The following is a 14,619-nucleotide window of genomic DNA, read 5'->3' as shown; positions in this document are numbered from 1 at the left end:
GATAATGTTATTCTTCAGACTTCAGTGTTATAGCTATAGAACTCCCTTTATAGAGATTTATACAATGAAGCAGTGAACTTTAATAGCATTATGAGCTATTGTTTTGTTCTTGAATGGGTAGCCTTTGTCTCTGACATTTAACTGCAAATGCAGTGTGTAACAGGAGTAACTACTTTAGAGTCCAACGGAAACTAAAATCTATGGGGTGGAATTTTCCTAAAATTTAAGGCTTTAAAGAGCCTTGGAGTGTGTTGTTTAAAAAAAAAAAAAAAAAACCTATAAAAAGATCACTAAACTTACTATATTCCTTTTATGAGCATAATAAGTAAGAGTTTCAGTTAGACACTTTAAAATGCATCTAATTGCAATTATCTTGTTTGTTAGGGGCTCTGCAGTACAGTGATTGATTTCTGGTATGGTGCTGCCTTCAACTCTGGACACAGAACTCTCTGAGGCAGTCCCTACTGACATATGTATGTTTTTTAAGTCAGTACTAGTTAAAGCAGATTCAGGGCTCAAAGGTAATCTGCTTTCTTAGCATTTAAAAGACAAGGCAAAGATCTATTTTTTGCATATTCAGCTATGAGAGAATGGGGGGGCAAAATGTAACTTGAAGTAGTTACTAGATTTCTGTTAATGAAATCCAGCATTTTAGGAAGTCATGGATGGTTCTCTGTTAATGTTTTGCTTTTATCAAACTCTTGTAAGCGTAAGACTTGCACAGCATTTTGTCCTTTCCACCTTCCCTATCCCTAATTCCAGGACAGACAGACAGACAGACAAACACACACACGACATTTCTGCTTAAGTGTAAGCTAAATTGACAGCTTCATCTTAAATAAAAAGTTGTTCAAGCCTCAAAAATTTAAAATGTGTGTTTTTCTAAATGTAAGAGGGAATAGTATATTCTGTTCTGATTTTTTTTCTTTTTTAAGTTTCATTGAGGTGATTAGCTATAGAATTCTACTGTTTTGCATGCTGTATTTGTAGGATTGTTCAATTTTGAAGAGTACATTTTATATATTGTATATTTCTCTGAGTGTTGTCCTTTAAAATATAGAGTTGTTTGGCTGTTGGGCAACTGATCTTTTTGGGCTGTAATTTTAGAAATAATTGAACCGAATGGAGCTATGAATCTTTTGAATTAAATTTAGTGCTGTGAAGCAGTGATACAATGCAACTTCATAAAATGATGGCTATATTGTTAAATATGCAACTTGATATGGTGGAGATGGTACTTACGAATTTTATCCACAGTGTTAACTTTTCTGGCTCACAGAACACTGAGTGTTGAATTCAAACAGGTTTCTGACTTTAGTTGAATGTATTCTTGCATTTTAGTCACTGCTCTTAAACTCAGTATTAATCAAGCCATCGCTTCATCTTCTGTTCATTCTATACTTTTTTTTCCTCTTTTTTAGACAAACTGTGAGAAGTCTTTCTACAGTGTTTGTTTTGCTTTCTTTTTTTCCTGCCTCTTTCTTCCTATTTCAGTTTTCATTTTGATTTGTACATGACTTTGTGTTCATTGTCTAAAGACTAATGTGTGATTTATGTGGGACATGGTTTGTCTTGTAGGTTGTAGTTCTTAGCATGATAGGGACCTGATTAGTGTCTTGTGGAACTACTGAAACAAAAAAAATATTTATAAAAATTAAATATTTTCCTATGCAGAAAGCAAAATGTATTAAACTATTAACTTGTTTAGAACTGCTTTCCCCCAAAGTTATGCAGATTATTGTTATTTTTTGTAACACATGCATTTCTTTCTTCACAGTCTTCCACACAGTTTTGAAGAAAGAGAAGTAAATAAAAATTCTGGAGAGTTACTGAAGTACCCCCATATTTGTCCAAAGTGAGAGTTTGTATAGTTCTTTTTTTTTGTGTGTGTGTGTGAGAGAGTCTTTTAGAAAGGAAATAGTTCAAACTTCAGTTTTTGGGAGGATAAACTGAGCAGTTAATTAGAGGATTAGTTAGCTAGAAAAAATTCTTGAAACATTCCTAACTTATTTCATTATAGCTATGGTCTTACTGAAATCTGTGTCACACTTTCCTGTAAGGCTCTGAGTATCACTGTGATTAGGAGGGAGCATTTATGTGTGAGGATAGTTGTGTAATATAGCAATTGTGTAACCACAGGTAAAATTCCCAGGAAAAAGGGAAACCAAAAAAACCCAGACCAAAACAACTTGAGCAGTATTTGAGTCGGTAGTGCTTGGGCTATAGCTACTACTATGATGGTGGAAAAAATCTGGAAAACAGTTGTTCTTGTGCGAGTGAGATCGTAGCAAATAGGAGCAAGGAGGATCCATCAATAGTATGTTTCTTATTTTAAAACTGGAAAGTGTTCTGTTTGGGAATTATTATTAATGTTATTCTCATCTGTGTATGTTTAAAGGGCAAGACCAGCTAAAAATTGTATGCCAACAGATTGAAACAGGCCCCATTTACACTCAGCATGCTTTTATTTGGGACAAATTTGGAAGAAACAATACTGCCATGTAGGTGATACTGTGCCCAAATAACTTATTTAAAATGCATTTATAGGATAACTTGTGCAGTTCTGCTACAGACTGTTTAATAGGCTGAATGATATCCTTGCTTTTCCCTATAAAGAAAGAAATGATTTTTCACATCCTGTTTGTCTTTTAAGGAAGCAGCCATCTCTGATTGCTGCTCTCCTCTCCACAATAGATGCAGTTTACCTCTGACTTAAAAGCGGAATCAGTTTGGAGAAGTAAAACAATGTATTCAGGACTTTCCAAGTGCTGCTCWTAGTCATTGCTGCAGCTGACCCGTGTCAGAAGCCCTTGGTGTGTTACTCGCTTCTGCCTCGGGCTAGTCAATGCTCTGTGAGGGCTGCTGTGAGGAGAACTGTAGCAGAGACCCTAGTGCTGGCGGTTGCCAGAGGTAGAATGATTATCATCAATCTCTGCTTAGAGTAGTCACAGATGACACTAACAAAAATACTTCTCCGGGTTCTTAACCATATTTATTTTCAAGGTTGCCATCACTGTGGACTTACAGCCCTATCAAACTGGGAGATAGTTTAGGAAATACCTTGAGGTAGACAAGACCAGTATATTGGTAATTCATAGTTTGCAGTTCTGGGAGACAAAATGTGTAGAGAAAGTGGCTTTATGTGCATTCTGCGAATTGGAGATGCATATTATTTCCTGTCTGTGTGGAGTGTTATGTGTGCTTAGAACAGAAATTCAGGCTTCTGTAACAATGATCCATTGTAATATGAAAATATGTCATGAATTACCCTACTGGTTCTTAATTATTATGAACCAATAAATTTCAGTAGCTGTGTGACGATGCAAGTGAGTTTGTGCATATGTATTTGTGTGTGTATAATTATATGTGTGTATAATTTATGTATATATAAATAATGCCAGTCTTTTATTTTTATATGGATAAATAGATCTGGAAAACAGTTGCAATGGGTTCTCAATACAACTAATGTATTACTTCTGTGTTTCAAAAGTTAATAGTATCAGTCATTTGTGTGATCACTGTCTATCACCAAAATGAGAGAATTGAGTGAATTAGATTTTAAGTATCTTAAAAATTTGTTGCTAGCAAGATGCATGTCTTGTAAGTGGCTATTCAGTAATGCAGTTTGGCATTGTGCCCATCTGAAGTCTGTCGTGTATGTGACTGCATAATGTTAGGCGAGTTGCATGGTAAGAGAGATTGTACAGATAACAGTGGAAAGTTTCCTTTAGATTTAATTTTCTGTGTGTCGTATTTTTGCCAGTCCAACATACAGTAACTAATACATGCTGTTGGAGGATGACAAGCTAATCCCTGCAAACTTCCTTTTTTTCCCATAATGTTTCACACAATTTAGACTTGATTTGAAAACATACTACTTTTATGGAACGTGCAGTGCTCATACTTTAGATACAAAAAGTGTACTGTACTAAATGTTTGAGAAGGTATTTGTTTGAGAGTCTGTTTTTTAAGTGTAAAAACTAACAAACCATTCTGATCCCGTAACATTTTATTCTTGGTGTTAAATATTCCGATTGTAAATATCCTACCACAAACCTGTAAATTAGTATCCTTTGTCACAGTCCTGTATTTGGGCATGCATTCCAAACATTCGCTGTCATTGGAGCTCATGCAATCTGTGGTAGACATATCTCTAATAGTTTGCCTAAATGAGTTGCCCCCTCTCTAGAGAAGAGTGTCTTGGACTGGTTTGAGCTACTGTTTAGAAATTCAATCCTTTTGCTGTGCCTGGCCTGACACCTAGATATCCTGTTTTGATAGAAATACTAAATGGCTTTGAATTTCTTTCACCCCCCCCCCCCCCGAAAAGTGTTTTCCTTTTACTACAAAGAGGTAGTGAGCAATGCACTACATGGTACACTCATGTATTTGATTCCCCCCCCCCCCCTTTACTTTCTCCAGATAAATGGAAAATGTGCCTAGGCAGGCACTCTTGCCACCATTAGGCATTCTAGCCTTCCCTAAATAGCAGTATTGTTGAACAGTCATAATGACTGATAACAACATGAGTCGAGTGTGAGAAATTTTTGGATATTTGTTTGACTTCAGTAAAAGGGGAATTACTCTTTTCTCTTTGGCTGAAAAGGACATGAAAATCAGAGGTGGTAAGAGGAATCCTGGCAGGATTCTACTAAAGCAAGGAGTATTCAAATGTCTGGCCTGCAACAGTTAAAAAGGGTTTTCATTTTCATTCAGTTCTAAAATCCCTTGGGAAAGTTGGAAGACCAACAGAGAAGACATGTATGTAAGGCACATCTGGCTTAATACGAAGGTTACTGGAAGGTTGCCTCTATGGCACCTTTGCAGGTATTCATGAGTTTGGTGGTAGGAAAAAGTATACGTAGTTTATTTTTAATACAATCTGTTTAGAGTATTTGAAGTACTCTGGATCTTTCTGTTTGTTTTATGTTTTCATTTATTTTTATAAATGACCACCTTCTTTTAAAAAGCAAACTAAAGCTGAAGGCTGTCACTGGATTTAATCTCTCTGGGGCACCTTGGTTAGTGCTTCCATTAGTTTTCTGGTTTTTTTTTTTTTTTTTTTTTCTTGATTATTCCATCTTTTTACTGAAAAGAGATGTTACATGTGTTTGACAGAAATTAGTCTTAAATTTTACTTTGGCTCATCTTCATCAACTGTCTTTGTGCATCTGTGGGTTTACTGTAAGTAGAGCTTCACATGAAATCTATGGTAAACTGCAGAGGAATGCTTGCTAAGATGATGCCATTCTCTTTAGGTGCTTAGAAAAGGGAAGTTGACTAGTTTCAAACAATTCCACCTCACTTTTACTTTATGAACTTTTTTACATATATAAACAAAGAGATCAACTAGAATAGAACATGTTTTGATTCAACAGCTGAAACAGTTTTCTCTCACCCTTATGTCTCAAACCGATGTGGTAGATCTATAATTACTGGAAACCTATGCCCTACAGACTATTTTTAGCAAGGAAATGCTGTAGCTTGAAGTTAGTTTTATATCTTATTAGAACATTTTGGTTTTGCCTGACCTAAGGTAAAAGTGTCTTCTGGTGGGATTTGCTATTAGCATCACAAACAGTTACATTAAGAATGGTGCTTTGTGTTTTTCTAAGCAAAGGCCAGAAATTATAAGCTTTCTTCATGTATGATATTTGTGGTTGCTAATGGTTTATTCTTGGAAGAGTCTTTGCATATGTTGTGTACTTTGAGATAATGATAGAATGGTTTGTAAGGGCATGCATGCCTTTCTGTAATCTTATCTCAAAAGGCATTACTTTCATGTGATGTGGTTTTGGAAGCTGCTTCTGTATGTACAAAATTGGCAAAGTAAACCTCTGTTACTAAACGCAAAGGATGATAAATATTAATGTCATAGTAAGTGATACAGCAAAGACAATTTTAAAATGTTGCTGGGGGAAAACAATATCTTGTTTTACATGCAAGTTTTCTACTGTGTGTGTGTGTATAACTTTCTTCCGGTACAAAAAGTAGTGTGTATAATGATCTGCGGAAAAACTTTGTCTTCCTTTATTGCTGTAAAACTGTGCGTTTGGCAAACTTTCAGTTATTAAAAAAAAAAAAAAGGAGAGAGAGAGTAGGTAAAGGATATTTCAGCAGCCTGTATGGCTATAACCAAGAAGTTGATGTGGAGGAGGTTTTGACGGCACTTTTCCAAATAGTAGATTTTTTTTTTTTCCTCTCAAATTGAGACACTTAAATGAAGCATTACAAATTATCTTATGTAAGTTATTTCTGATTTCTTTGGTAATGTGTTAGCTTTGCGTGTACCTGTGACTCTGTAAGCTGGTGTGTCCTATAATTTTCTATCTTTGTGTCACAGAGATAAATTGGAGTTGGAATAAATTTGAACATAGATATGCTTGACTTAATTTGTGTTTTGTTGTGTTTATTTGATTCCTCAATAGATTGTAAACTTAAGCCTTTTAATGCTGCTACTTCTAGACCTCTTTTTTCTGTAGGGTTTATGCATGTACAATTTTTTTTCCCCCCAACTTGTGTTGGAAAATACATCTTCAGTAGAGATAAGAGCTAGGACTCACCCGCAATTATTTCCCCCTACCTCCAGAAACAGTAATCAAAGAGGTGACAGATACCAGTTACATTTTGAAATGGGATTGTAGAAGGCTTTTGAATCCTGTTCTGATGTGTAGGAAGACAAGGAGGGAGCACCTCTCACTTTTTTTTCTTTTCCCTATCTCAATTAGATTTTATTAATATGATAGTTCCTAAACTTCTGCCATTTTGTTGTAATAGGTCCTTATAACACTTTACAGATTTGCCCATCAGACATGACGTTGATTTAATCACATGAAATTGTCATTTGTCATTGTCTGGAGTGTTGAAGAGTTTTGATTATTTTCTAAGGTGTGCAAATCTCCGCTTTAGTAGTGCGGCAGTAGTGGCAAAATTACGTCACCTTTCTAGAACTCTCCATTCTTATGTTTTTTCTACTCCTGAAATGATTATCATGATCCTTGAAAAGGTGAAATCAAGAGCTTTGCAAAAGGAAATTCCATGACATTTAGAGTTCAGGTGAATTTCCTCTCTGTTTTTCCATTATAACAATTTTAGATTCTGTTTGCTGGTATTCTTAAATTAAATGGTTTTAGGTTTCTGTAGACAGTTTTTACTTTGTGAGTTTTTCAAGCTGTCCAACTTGTGTTGTGTGCCCCTTTCTTTCCCCTCTTCTCTATTTATTGTGATACCAGCCAGAATTTAAAGTGAATTTTGTCTATCTTCTGGCCTTCAGTCAGGACAGTTGAGTCTATTTTTAAACTTCTAGGAGCATCTCAAAAATATATTGGCAATTATTTTTGTTCAAGGTCTTCAAAAAGTTAAGAATTATCTTCCCTGTTGAATCTAAACAAGTAATTAAGGACATACTTTGCTCTATAATGTTATGACATATAGCTTACTAGTTTTAACCACATTGTTTTCTACAAGTAGTAGGACATTTTCCATCAGTACAGGGTAATGTTTTGAGGAACTGGATAGGTGTGACATTTGCTTTCTCAGTTTGAGTTGAGCTTCTATTATGTTGGAGAGCTCTTTGACAAACAGTGTCAGGATTTTAATATTTAAGATTTCAAGTTTGGTAAATGCAGAACTTTTTAAAGAAAGATTGATTATTACAAATTATATTGTTAAAAAACAGAGTTCTATTTAGTTTTAATTGAGTTTTCTTAATTTAAACTCATGGTCTTGTTTCTTCAGGGTCACGATGAAGAAGCTGTTGTGGATATGGGCAAAATCAGCTCTACTATCAACACAAACTTTGAAAAAGAAGAGCTAGAGAGTAAGTTTGGAGGTTTTTTTGCTTGTTCAAAATCATACATTTTTTGCTTCAAGATAAGAGATTTGTTTTCCATAAAGCGCAACCTGTGTCACTAAAAAGAATCAGAATTCTATGGCCAGCATGAAATTCTAGGAATAAAACTAGTGAACTGCAGATGACTTGTGCTTTTTATGGTCATTAAGCATGCTAATACATACTCATTGGTTTTCAGAGCTGTCACAGAAAAATTTATTTAAAAAGAACCCAAAAAACTGTTTATGAAACAGCTCTCCAAGGAAAGCTTTACTTTTGAGGTTATCAGTCAGGCTGTAATTTTGAAAAACTGATTGCTCTTGGTATTTAAGTTGTTTCCCAGCACGAGGGATGTAAAGTCCTGCAGAATCAAAAGTGGGAGAGTGGAGGCTGGGGAGTGGGGAGAAGGTATTTGTTTTCTTTTCTGAAAGTTGAGTGTCCTTGTGGCTGTAATAATGCACTTTAAATACTGACAGTGTAAGCAGATACAGTGCTGTTAGTTCCATAGTGAATTGTAAATTCCTCAGTATGCAATCAGTTAAAATTATTATGAAATTCTGTCAGTCTTCATTATTTGACTCAAAATCCTGCACTCAGCAGAAAAATGGAGTTGAGTCAGTTTCATATAGCAAAATGCAATATTAGATGTCAGATCTAAGATTTAATTTCTTACTAGCTTGAAAAGGAAGTAGACAGGCATGATAATTCCTGGATGGTATTTAGTGATGCCAGAGGGAAAAAATAAGGAGATCTAATGTTAAATTCTTATTTATTTGCCTTTCACATAGACTGCTCTAAAGCTTAATTAACACTTGCAAAATGCTAGAAGACTATCAGTAAATACATTTAGTAGTACTTTCTGAAGGGATTGACTCTTACTGCTACTGCATAGTGGAGAGCCATTATAGAGGCTGTTTCTAGCTGAGGAAAGGTGACTTCAGGTTGCTTTCGCTTTAGACAGTTTAAAGTGATTAGAAAGTGATTTAGAAAGTTTAAAGTGACTCRGTTTAAAGTTTCTGTTGCTACTGCCATCGTACTCTTGCTCTGTTCCTTTCAGTGTGTTCCTGCTTTCTGTCTTGAACTGACAATTTTGTTTGTCTGACCATACGATAAGCCTGGTTAAATGTGTTAAGCTAGCAGAACATGAAACACTCCTGACAATGGAAAATAATAACAAAACCTCATCAGCTGAGCACCCTGAAACAACTTGCTACATAGATGGATGTGGGCCAATACTGAGAGGAGGCAGGAAGTGGGAATATAAGGTTGGGAAGAGAAGAGATGGAGGTTGCAACACTGCCCATTTAGATAAAGTTAAGCTACTGAAACCACTGCCATGTCTGTTTCTGCAGTTAAATCTTCAGTGCAGGTTTAAACTCTTTCCTCCTTCGTTTCCATCTCTTGCTTTTGTCTGGAAGAGGACCCAGGAAAAGCATGTGTGTGTTGCAGGGAGGAAAGGGTTAAGAGGAAGCAGGCATTCGGCTGGAGTAGTTCACCATGGAGTAGTTCACCATGCGGCAGCATGAACAGCTGCAATGCTTCAACACAAAGAATGACATGGGAATGTGCAGCCAGATCCCTTTCCCAGTCTCTTTCTTAGCCCTGTCACAGGAATGCTTAAGCCAGTACAACACAGTGATGACACAAGGTACTGGCTGACAAAGCAGGAGTTAAAACTGCTTGAAACAGTTTAAACTCACTTGTATTACTGCATGTGAAAATAGCCCTGTCTTAGGTGGCCAAAGAATAAATTAAGGTAGAACCAAACCTTTTGTTTCAAGAGCAGTTGAGTCAACCTAACTGCTGTTGAAAGGAGGAGATGAGATCTCACTGTACTCACCTTGCTCTTAGCCATGCAGCCTTGCCTCTTTCTTTGGCTACCTCTGGCTCTCTCTGGAGTCACCAAGTGGAATTCTCTAACCCAAGAGAGGGCTGGCTATCCAGGTGTTAAACAAATGACTAGTAAGAAACATCTGACAAGAAAAATGTATTCCAGTAGGATTCTTCTCTAGTATCTGAAGTGTCAGACGGGCACACATTTTCACACTTAAGTGGGAATTATTTTTGGTAATGATAATACATATTCTTGTAGTACCTTAATTATTTGTAAGAAAATCAGTCTTTTGGATGGTAGAGTGGGGAAGAGGAGGAACAGCGTGTATTTTGATTTTTGTCAGTGGAAAATGTTCCAAAGTGAGAATAAGAAGTTTTCCCTCTCCTGTATGAAAGAAAAAGGTATGTAAGTACAGTTAATAACTTCTATGCATATTTTCTTTTGCGAGTTTCATCAACAGAGTTTATTTAAATTCAGGGTGTTTTAGATGATAAATTTATGTGAACTCTAGAGCTCCTCTTTCAGGAGAGCATTAATTATAAGCTACGATGATAGAAATAAATATGTGGGTTTTTTGGTTTTTAATTCCTGTATTAAAATCTCACAAGGGGAAAAATGGAATTGTTGGCTGCAATCACTAGAAAACTCCAGATAGTAGTATTTTTTCTTTACTGACTTCTGAAAGTTTTTTTTGTAGGCATAGGAAGATCTATTTAGCATTAAGTTTAAAGATCTGAAACTGTTTCAGTCTGTTCTTCCAGCTCATCTCTTGTGACGTGAAAAGGAGCTCTAGGAATTTGGAACCTCTCCAGAAGTGTGTGTTAATTCACTTTCAAGGAGAGGCAGCAAGCAGTTCATTCAGGTCAGGTATGATGTGAAGCAGCCACTTGCACCTTTGAGAGCCAGCAGTGGCAGGTGTTATTTAACCTGACGTATTTAAAGCCTGTACAAACTAATGTTGGCTGGTTTGATGCTGTAGAACTCTTTTAGCTGCAATGAATGAGAATAATAATAAAGTAAGGGAGGAGTGGAGGTAAGATGAGAATAACATTGGCAGAAGTATTTCATGCTGTTTTAAAGGAGGAGGAAAGAAAAACCCAAATAGTTTTTTTATTATTATTATTTATTTTTATTAACCATATATGAGCAAAGCTTTCTAAAACTTGAGCTGCTTTGTTTGGTTTGATAGTGCCAGGCTTTCAGTCCCCCCCCCCCCCTTTTTTAATGAGTACTTAGTTTTTCACCTTGATTTCTAGATGTATTTACAAGATCCAGCCTAAGGGAAAAGAGATTTAATCTGTTATTCTTAAAGTAGACCAGTTACCAGTGTAGTAAAGATAAGGCGTTTACACATAACAAAAGTCTTGCTGCAGAAGCAATCCTGGGTCAGGAATATCTGTCTCAGTAGACTAGTTTTCTGTGGCATAAATCCAAGAAGCAGCTTTCAAGAGTTAAGATGATTTAGTAGTTACTGTACTCTCACTATCCTGTGGCAGGTGTAAGTAGTGTTTACATTTCAAGTGACCCTATTATCTCTGATACCTTCCTTGATGGCTTAAAGCCTTATTTTTCCTTTAAAAAAGCAGCTGTGCTTTTCAGTTAATCTTAGTTAATAAAAATAAGTAATAAATAATCCTGCATTTTTTTCTGTCTAGAAGTTAATATTGTATATTGAAGTAGAAAACTTGCTGTACAAGTGTATTGAAGTTTAATGCATTGTGAATAGCTAGAAACTGTTTCAGTATTATGAGGAAACTTTGGGGAACTAAGAGAATTTTTGCTACAACTTGTAGTGGAATGTACCGCTAATTTAAGTTTTTTTTTTTTTCAGGTGCCAAGATTAATATTCTACCTTTTAGATGCTTCTAAATTGCCACTATTTAAAGCTCTTGAATACTTCCTGTAAAATCCTTCCAAGAGAACAAATTGTACAGGAGAACATAAACAGAAGTAATGTAACAGAACTTATTGTAGCTGCTGACATTTAAAAAAATGTGCTTAGTATTTACATTTTTATGTTCTGTAATAAGCTGTACTAATTTAGACAGGCAGTACAGAACAGGTTTCTCATGGTTCTCAAACTACAGAATGAATGTTTGAGCCTTTAAAAGACCCCATAATGGCCCAGAAAAGAACCCTGTTTAACAGAAAAAAGAATTTTGAAAACCTGTTCCTCATGAAGGTGTATCCTTTATGTGATCAAAAAGTGGAAAAAAAAAGATGTGTAACTATTTCTCAATACAAAAGTAGTTTAGGATGGTTATTAATGATTCTTGCAGACTGCCTTTCATCCATCCTCTTTAATGATACCTCTGAATTGAAAAGGTCTGTCAGCTACTCAATTGGAATTAAACTGACAGTAAGCAAAAGCATGTCTATTCAGACACAGTATAGCTGGTCAGATATATTAGACATGGTCTGAGTTTTCCTTAGCATCAGCAAAGTGTTCACTTGCACTAGCTACACTAACAGCTGGTGCAAAATAATTCTTTTGTCCTTATCAATAAGAAATAAATAAGTTAGCTGTTCCCAGCTCTTCTCTATAAATCAAAAAATTGAAGATATTTTCCTAACATGATTCTTAATGCAATCCTGATTAAGTGAATGTTGGAATTGGGTTGCATCGCTACACCTTTGTCATATGTACATTGAAAATTTACAGTCACACAATATCATAAATTTTTTGCCATGGGAATTCTGCATTACACAGTTCACAGACAAGTTCCACGTGACTTCTTGTYCTGTTCATTGTGCAATATTCACACTTCTGTATAGAAAGAACAATTTTCCCCTTGAGCTCTTCTGTGGTGCTCATCACTATAGTTAATCCTTAACAAATGCCATCAAAAGTATTTACAGATTTTCAGCTTGGAGGAAAAAGTTGGCAACCTGTTAATACGGACATAAAACTCAATAGGGCACCCAAAACAAGTAGATGTAATTTATAATATATTTTATAATTTATAATAACAAGTAGACATAATAGTATATTGTTGATTTTTAGAGGCAGGGGGTTATTTCTAAATTCCAGAACAGTTTTTTTGGAAGTTGTTTTTGATTCTGCAAAACAGACTACTTAAAATTACTGAAAATGTACAAAGCAGACTACTTGCAAATTACTTTTTACTTGCGTGCTAAATTACGTACAAATTACTAGAAAGACATACTGTAAACTCCTGGCAAATGAAACTCTCAAGAAATTACTTGAGACAAGAGAATTTTTGCTTATTTTTTCACTTTATGAAAAATTTTCATGGTAGCCTAGCAAGAACGGAGTATAAAAATAAGCATAAGAGAGTGCACCCCCAAAATTCTTATTCCTGGTTAAATAACTACTGTATAAGCCTTAAAAAAAAAAAGAAAAAAAAAAAAAGATTTTAGTAGTTTTGATACCTTCTTCTTTAAGGGAAATTATTCATTATTCTACAAAGAGATCCTCTTAATATTAGCAAGTGTCCACTGCTGTTTTTTGAGACCTTTCTTATTTAAAGAATGGTCTCAACAGCTGAGGAACCCTTCTGCATACCTCAGTTTATTAATGGTTGGTGACAGGATGTTTTGTGTTTTGCTAAAGAAGATGTTATCCAAATTTGTGGTCTTTTGGACTGAGTAGTAGTATTCATATTGAAACTAAGTCCAGCTTTTGTGTATATCTCAAGTCATTTATTATATTAAAGGTAGTATTCCTGGTTTGATTTTATTTTCATTTAAGAAGGCATTGTATAATATTAAGAAATGCATATGATATTCTATTCCACTTTAAAATCAGGAAAATCTGCTCAGAGAAAACAGCTTTTGTAATGACTTTGATTTACATAATATTACAATCAGTCCTTTGCTCTATGGGAAGCCTAGACCAGTAATTTCAGTGGCTTCTGCATGGGTAATGGAATACATGAGTAGGGAATAATACAATTCATTTTAGCTATACTTCCCTTCTTATGCAGCCAATTTAAGGTAGAACATTTGTGTATGAATCTGTATATGTATCTTTGAAGGAAGTGATGCAGCAGAGCATAATTTTTCAGTATGTAACTGCTTTTCCTTTAGAGCTAGGAGACAATACTGAATGTAAATACACCTGAACTGCTACAATTTCTGATTTCTGACAAATTAGGCTGGATTACCTAATATTCAACCCCCCACCCCAACAGCCAAAGCCTAACAACTCTGACTGGTGGGTAGACAGTACAACTAACGTGATTCAGCATTTAAACTTGTTCAAGTTACTTCATGAGAACATCTGCAGCAGACAATAACTTTGCTTTTGCAAAAGTCTTTAAAATCCATTTTGGGAAACTGCTAATTTTAGCATTTATTCTTAAAACATTTTTTTTGTGTTTTTAAAACAAACACTATTCAAACAACCTAATTGCCTTCTGCATAAAGATGTAAAACAGATATTAAATGTAAAATAGACTAAGATGGAAGCAAGGCTTTTTAAAAGTTTGACATGTGGCCTAATGCATTGGTTGTTTGCAGACTTCTTTATCTGAGAGAACTTTATGTATTTCTGTTCTGACCAACGGCTACATAAAATACATAACTGGAGTTTCATAGTCTGAAAAATATGTAAAATTGTTGTTCAACTAATCAGGCCATAAAACTGAAGTTGAATGAGACAGCACCAACTGAAACTTAACATTTATAATGAAGTTGGTGGCCCAAGGTCACTCAAGCTAAAATATCAGAAATGTGGTGGGAGAAACGGGAAGCTTGCTGGATTCTACAGCTTGTTGTTTCTTGATGGCTTTCTATAACATTTATCTTTCCATTTTTAGTCCTTTTAAAATCAAATGTTCCAAAAACTGGGTAAACCTATGATTTGATGGATGTCAGAACTCTTGCTGAATGGATGACTTTTGTCTCCGTTTGCAATTCATTGAAAGCTAATGTTTCATAATAATTAAAGCTTTTAAAGTGTGAGATTTTTTGAGTTTGATTTCCGTCTATT

The 14,619-nt window shown here is 35.2% G+C and overlaps 1 protein-coding gene across 3 annotated transcripts in view; it reads left to right on the top strand.

The window, feature by feature from the left end:
• The window catches only part of SLC4A7 (solute carrier family 4 member 7), a 95,953-nt gene that overhangs the window by 29,466 nt on the left and 51,868 nt on the right, over positions 1-14,619 (top strand). For all 3 annotated transcript variants that reach the window (XM_026057295.1, XM_026057294.1, XM_026057297.1), the window contains exon 2: positions 7,738-7,819. In XM_026057295.1, the coding sequence (XP_025913080.1) occupies positions 7,738-7,819 (82 nt within the window). The remainder of the gene's footprint in view (positions 1-7,737; positions 7,820-14,619) is intronic.

This window comes from Apteryx rowi, unplaced genomic scaffold (genome assembly GCF_003343035.1).
Source record: "Apteryx rowi isolate R43461 unplaced genomic scaffold, aptRow1 scaffold_138, whole genome shotgun sequence".
NCBI lineage: Eukaryota > Metazoa > Chordata > Aves > Apterygiformes > Apterygidae > Apteryx > Apteryx rowi.
This window is presented reverse-complemented; position numbering and strand designations above follow the sequence as displayed.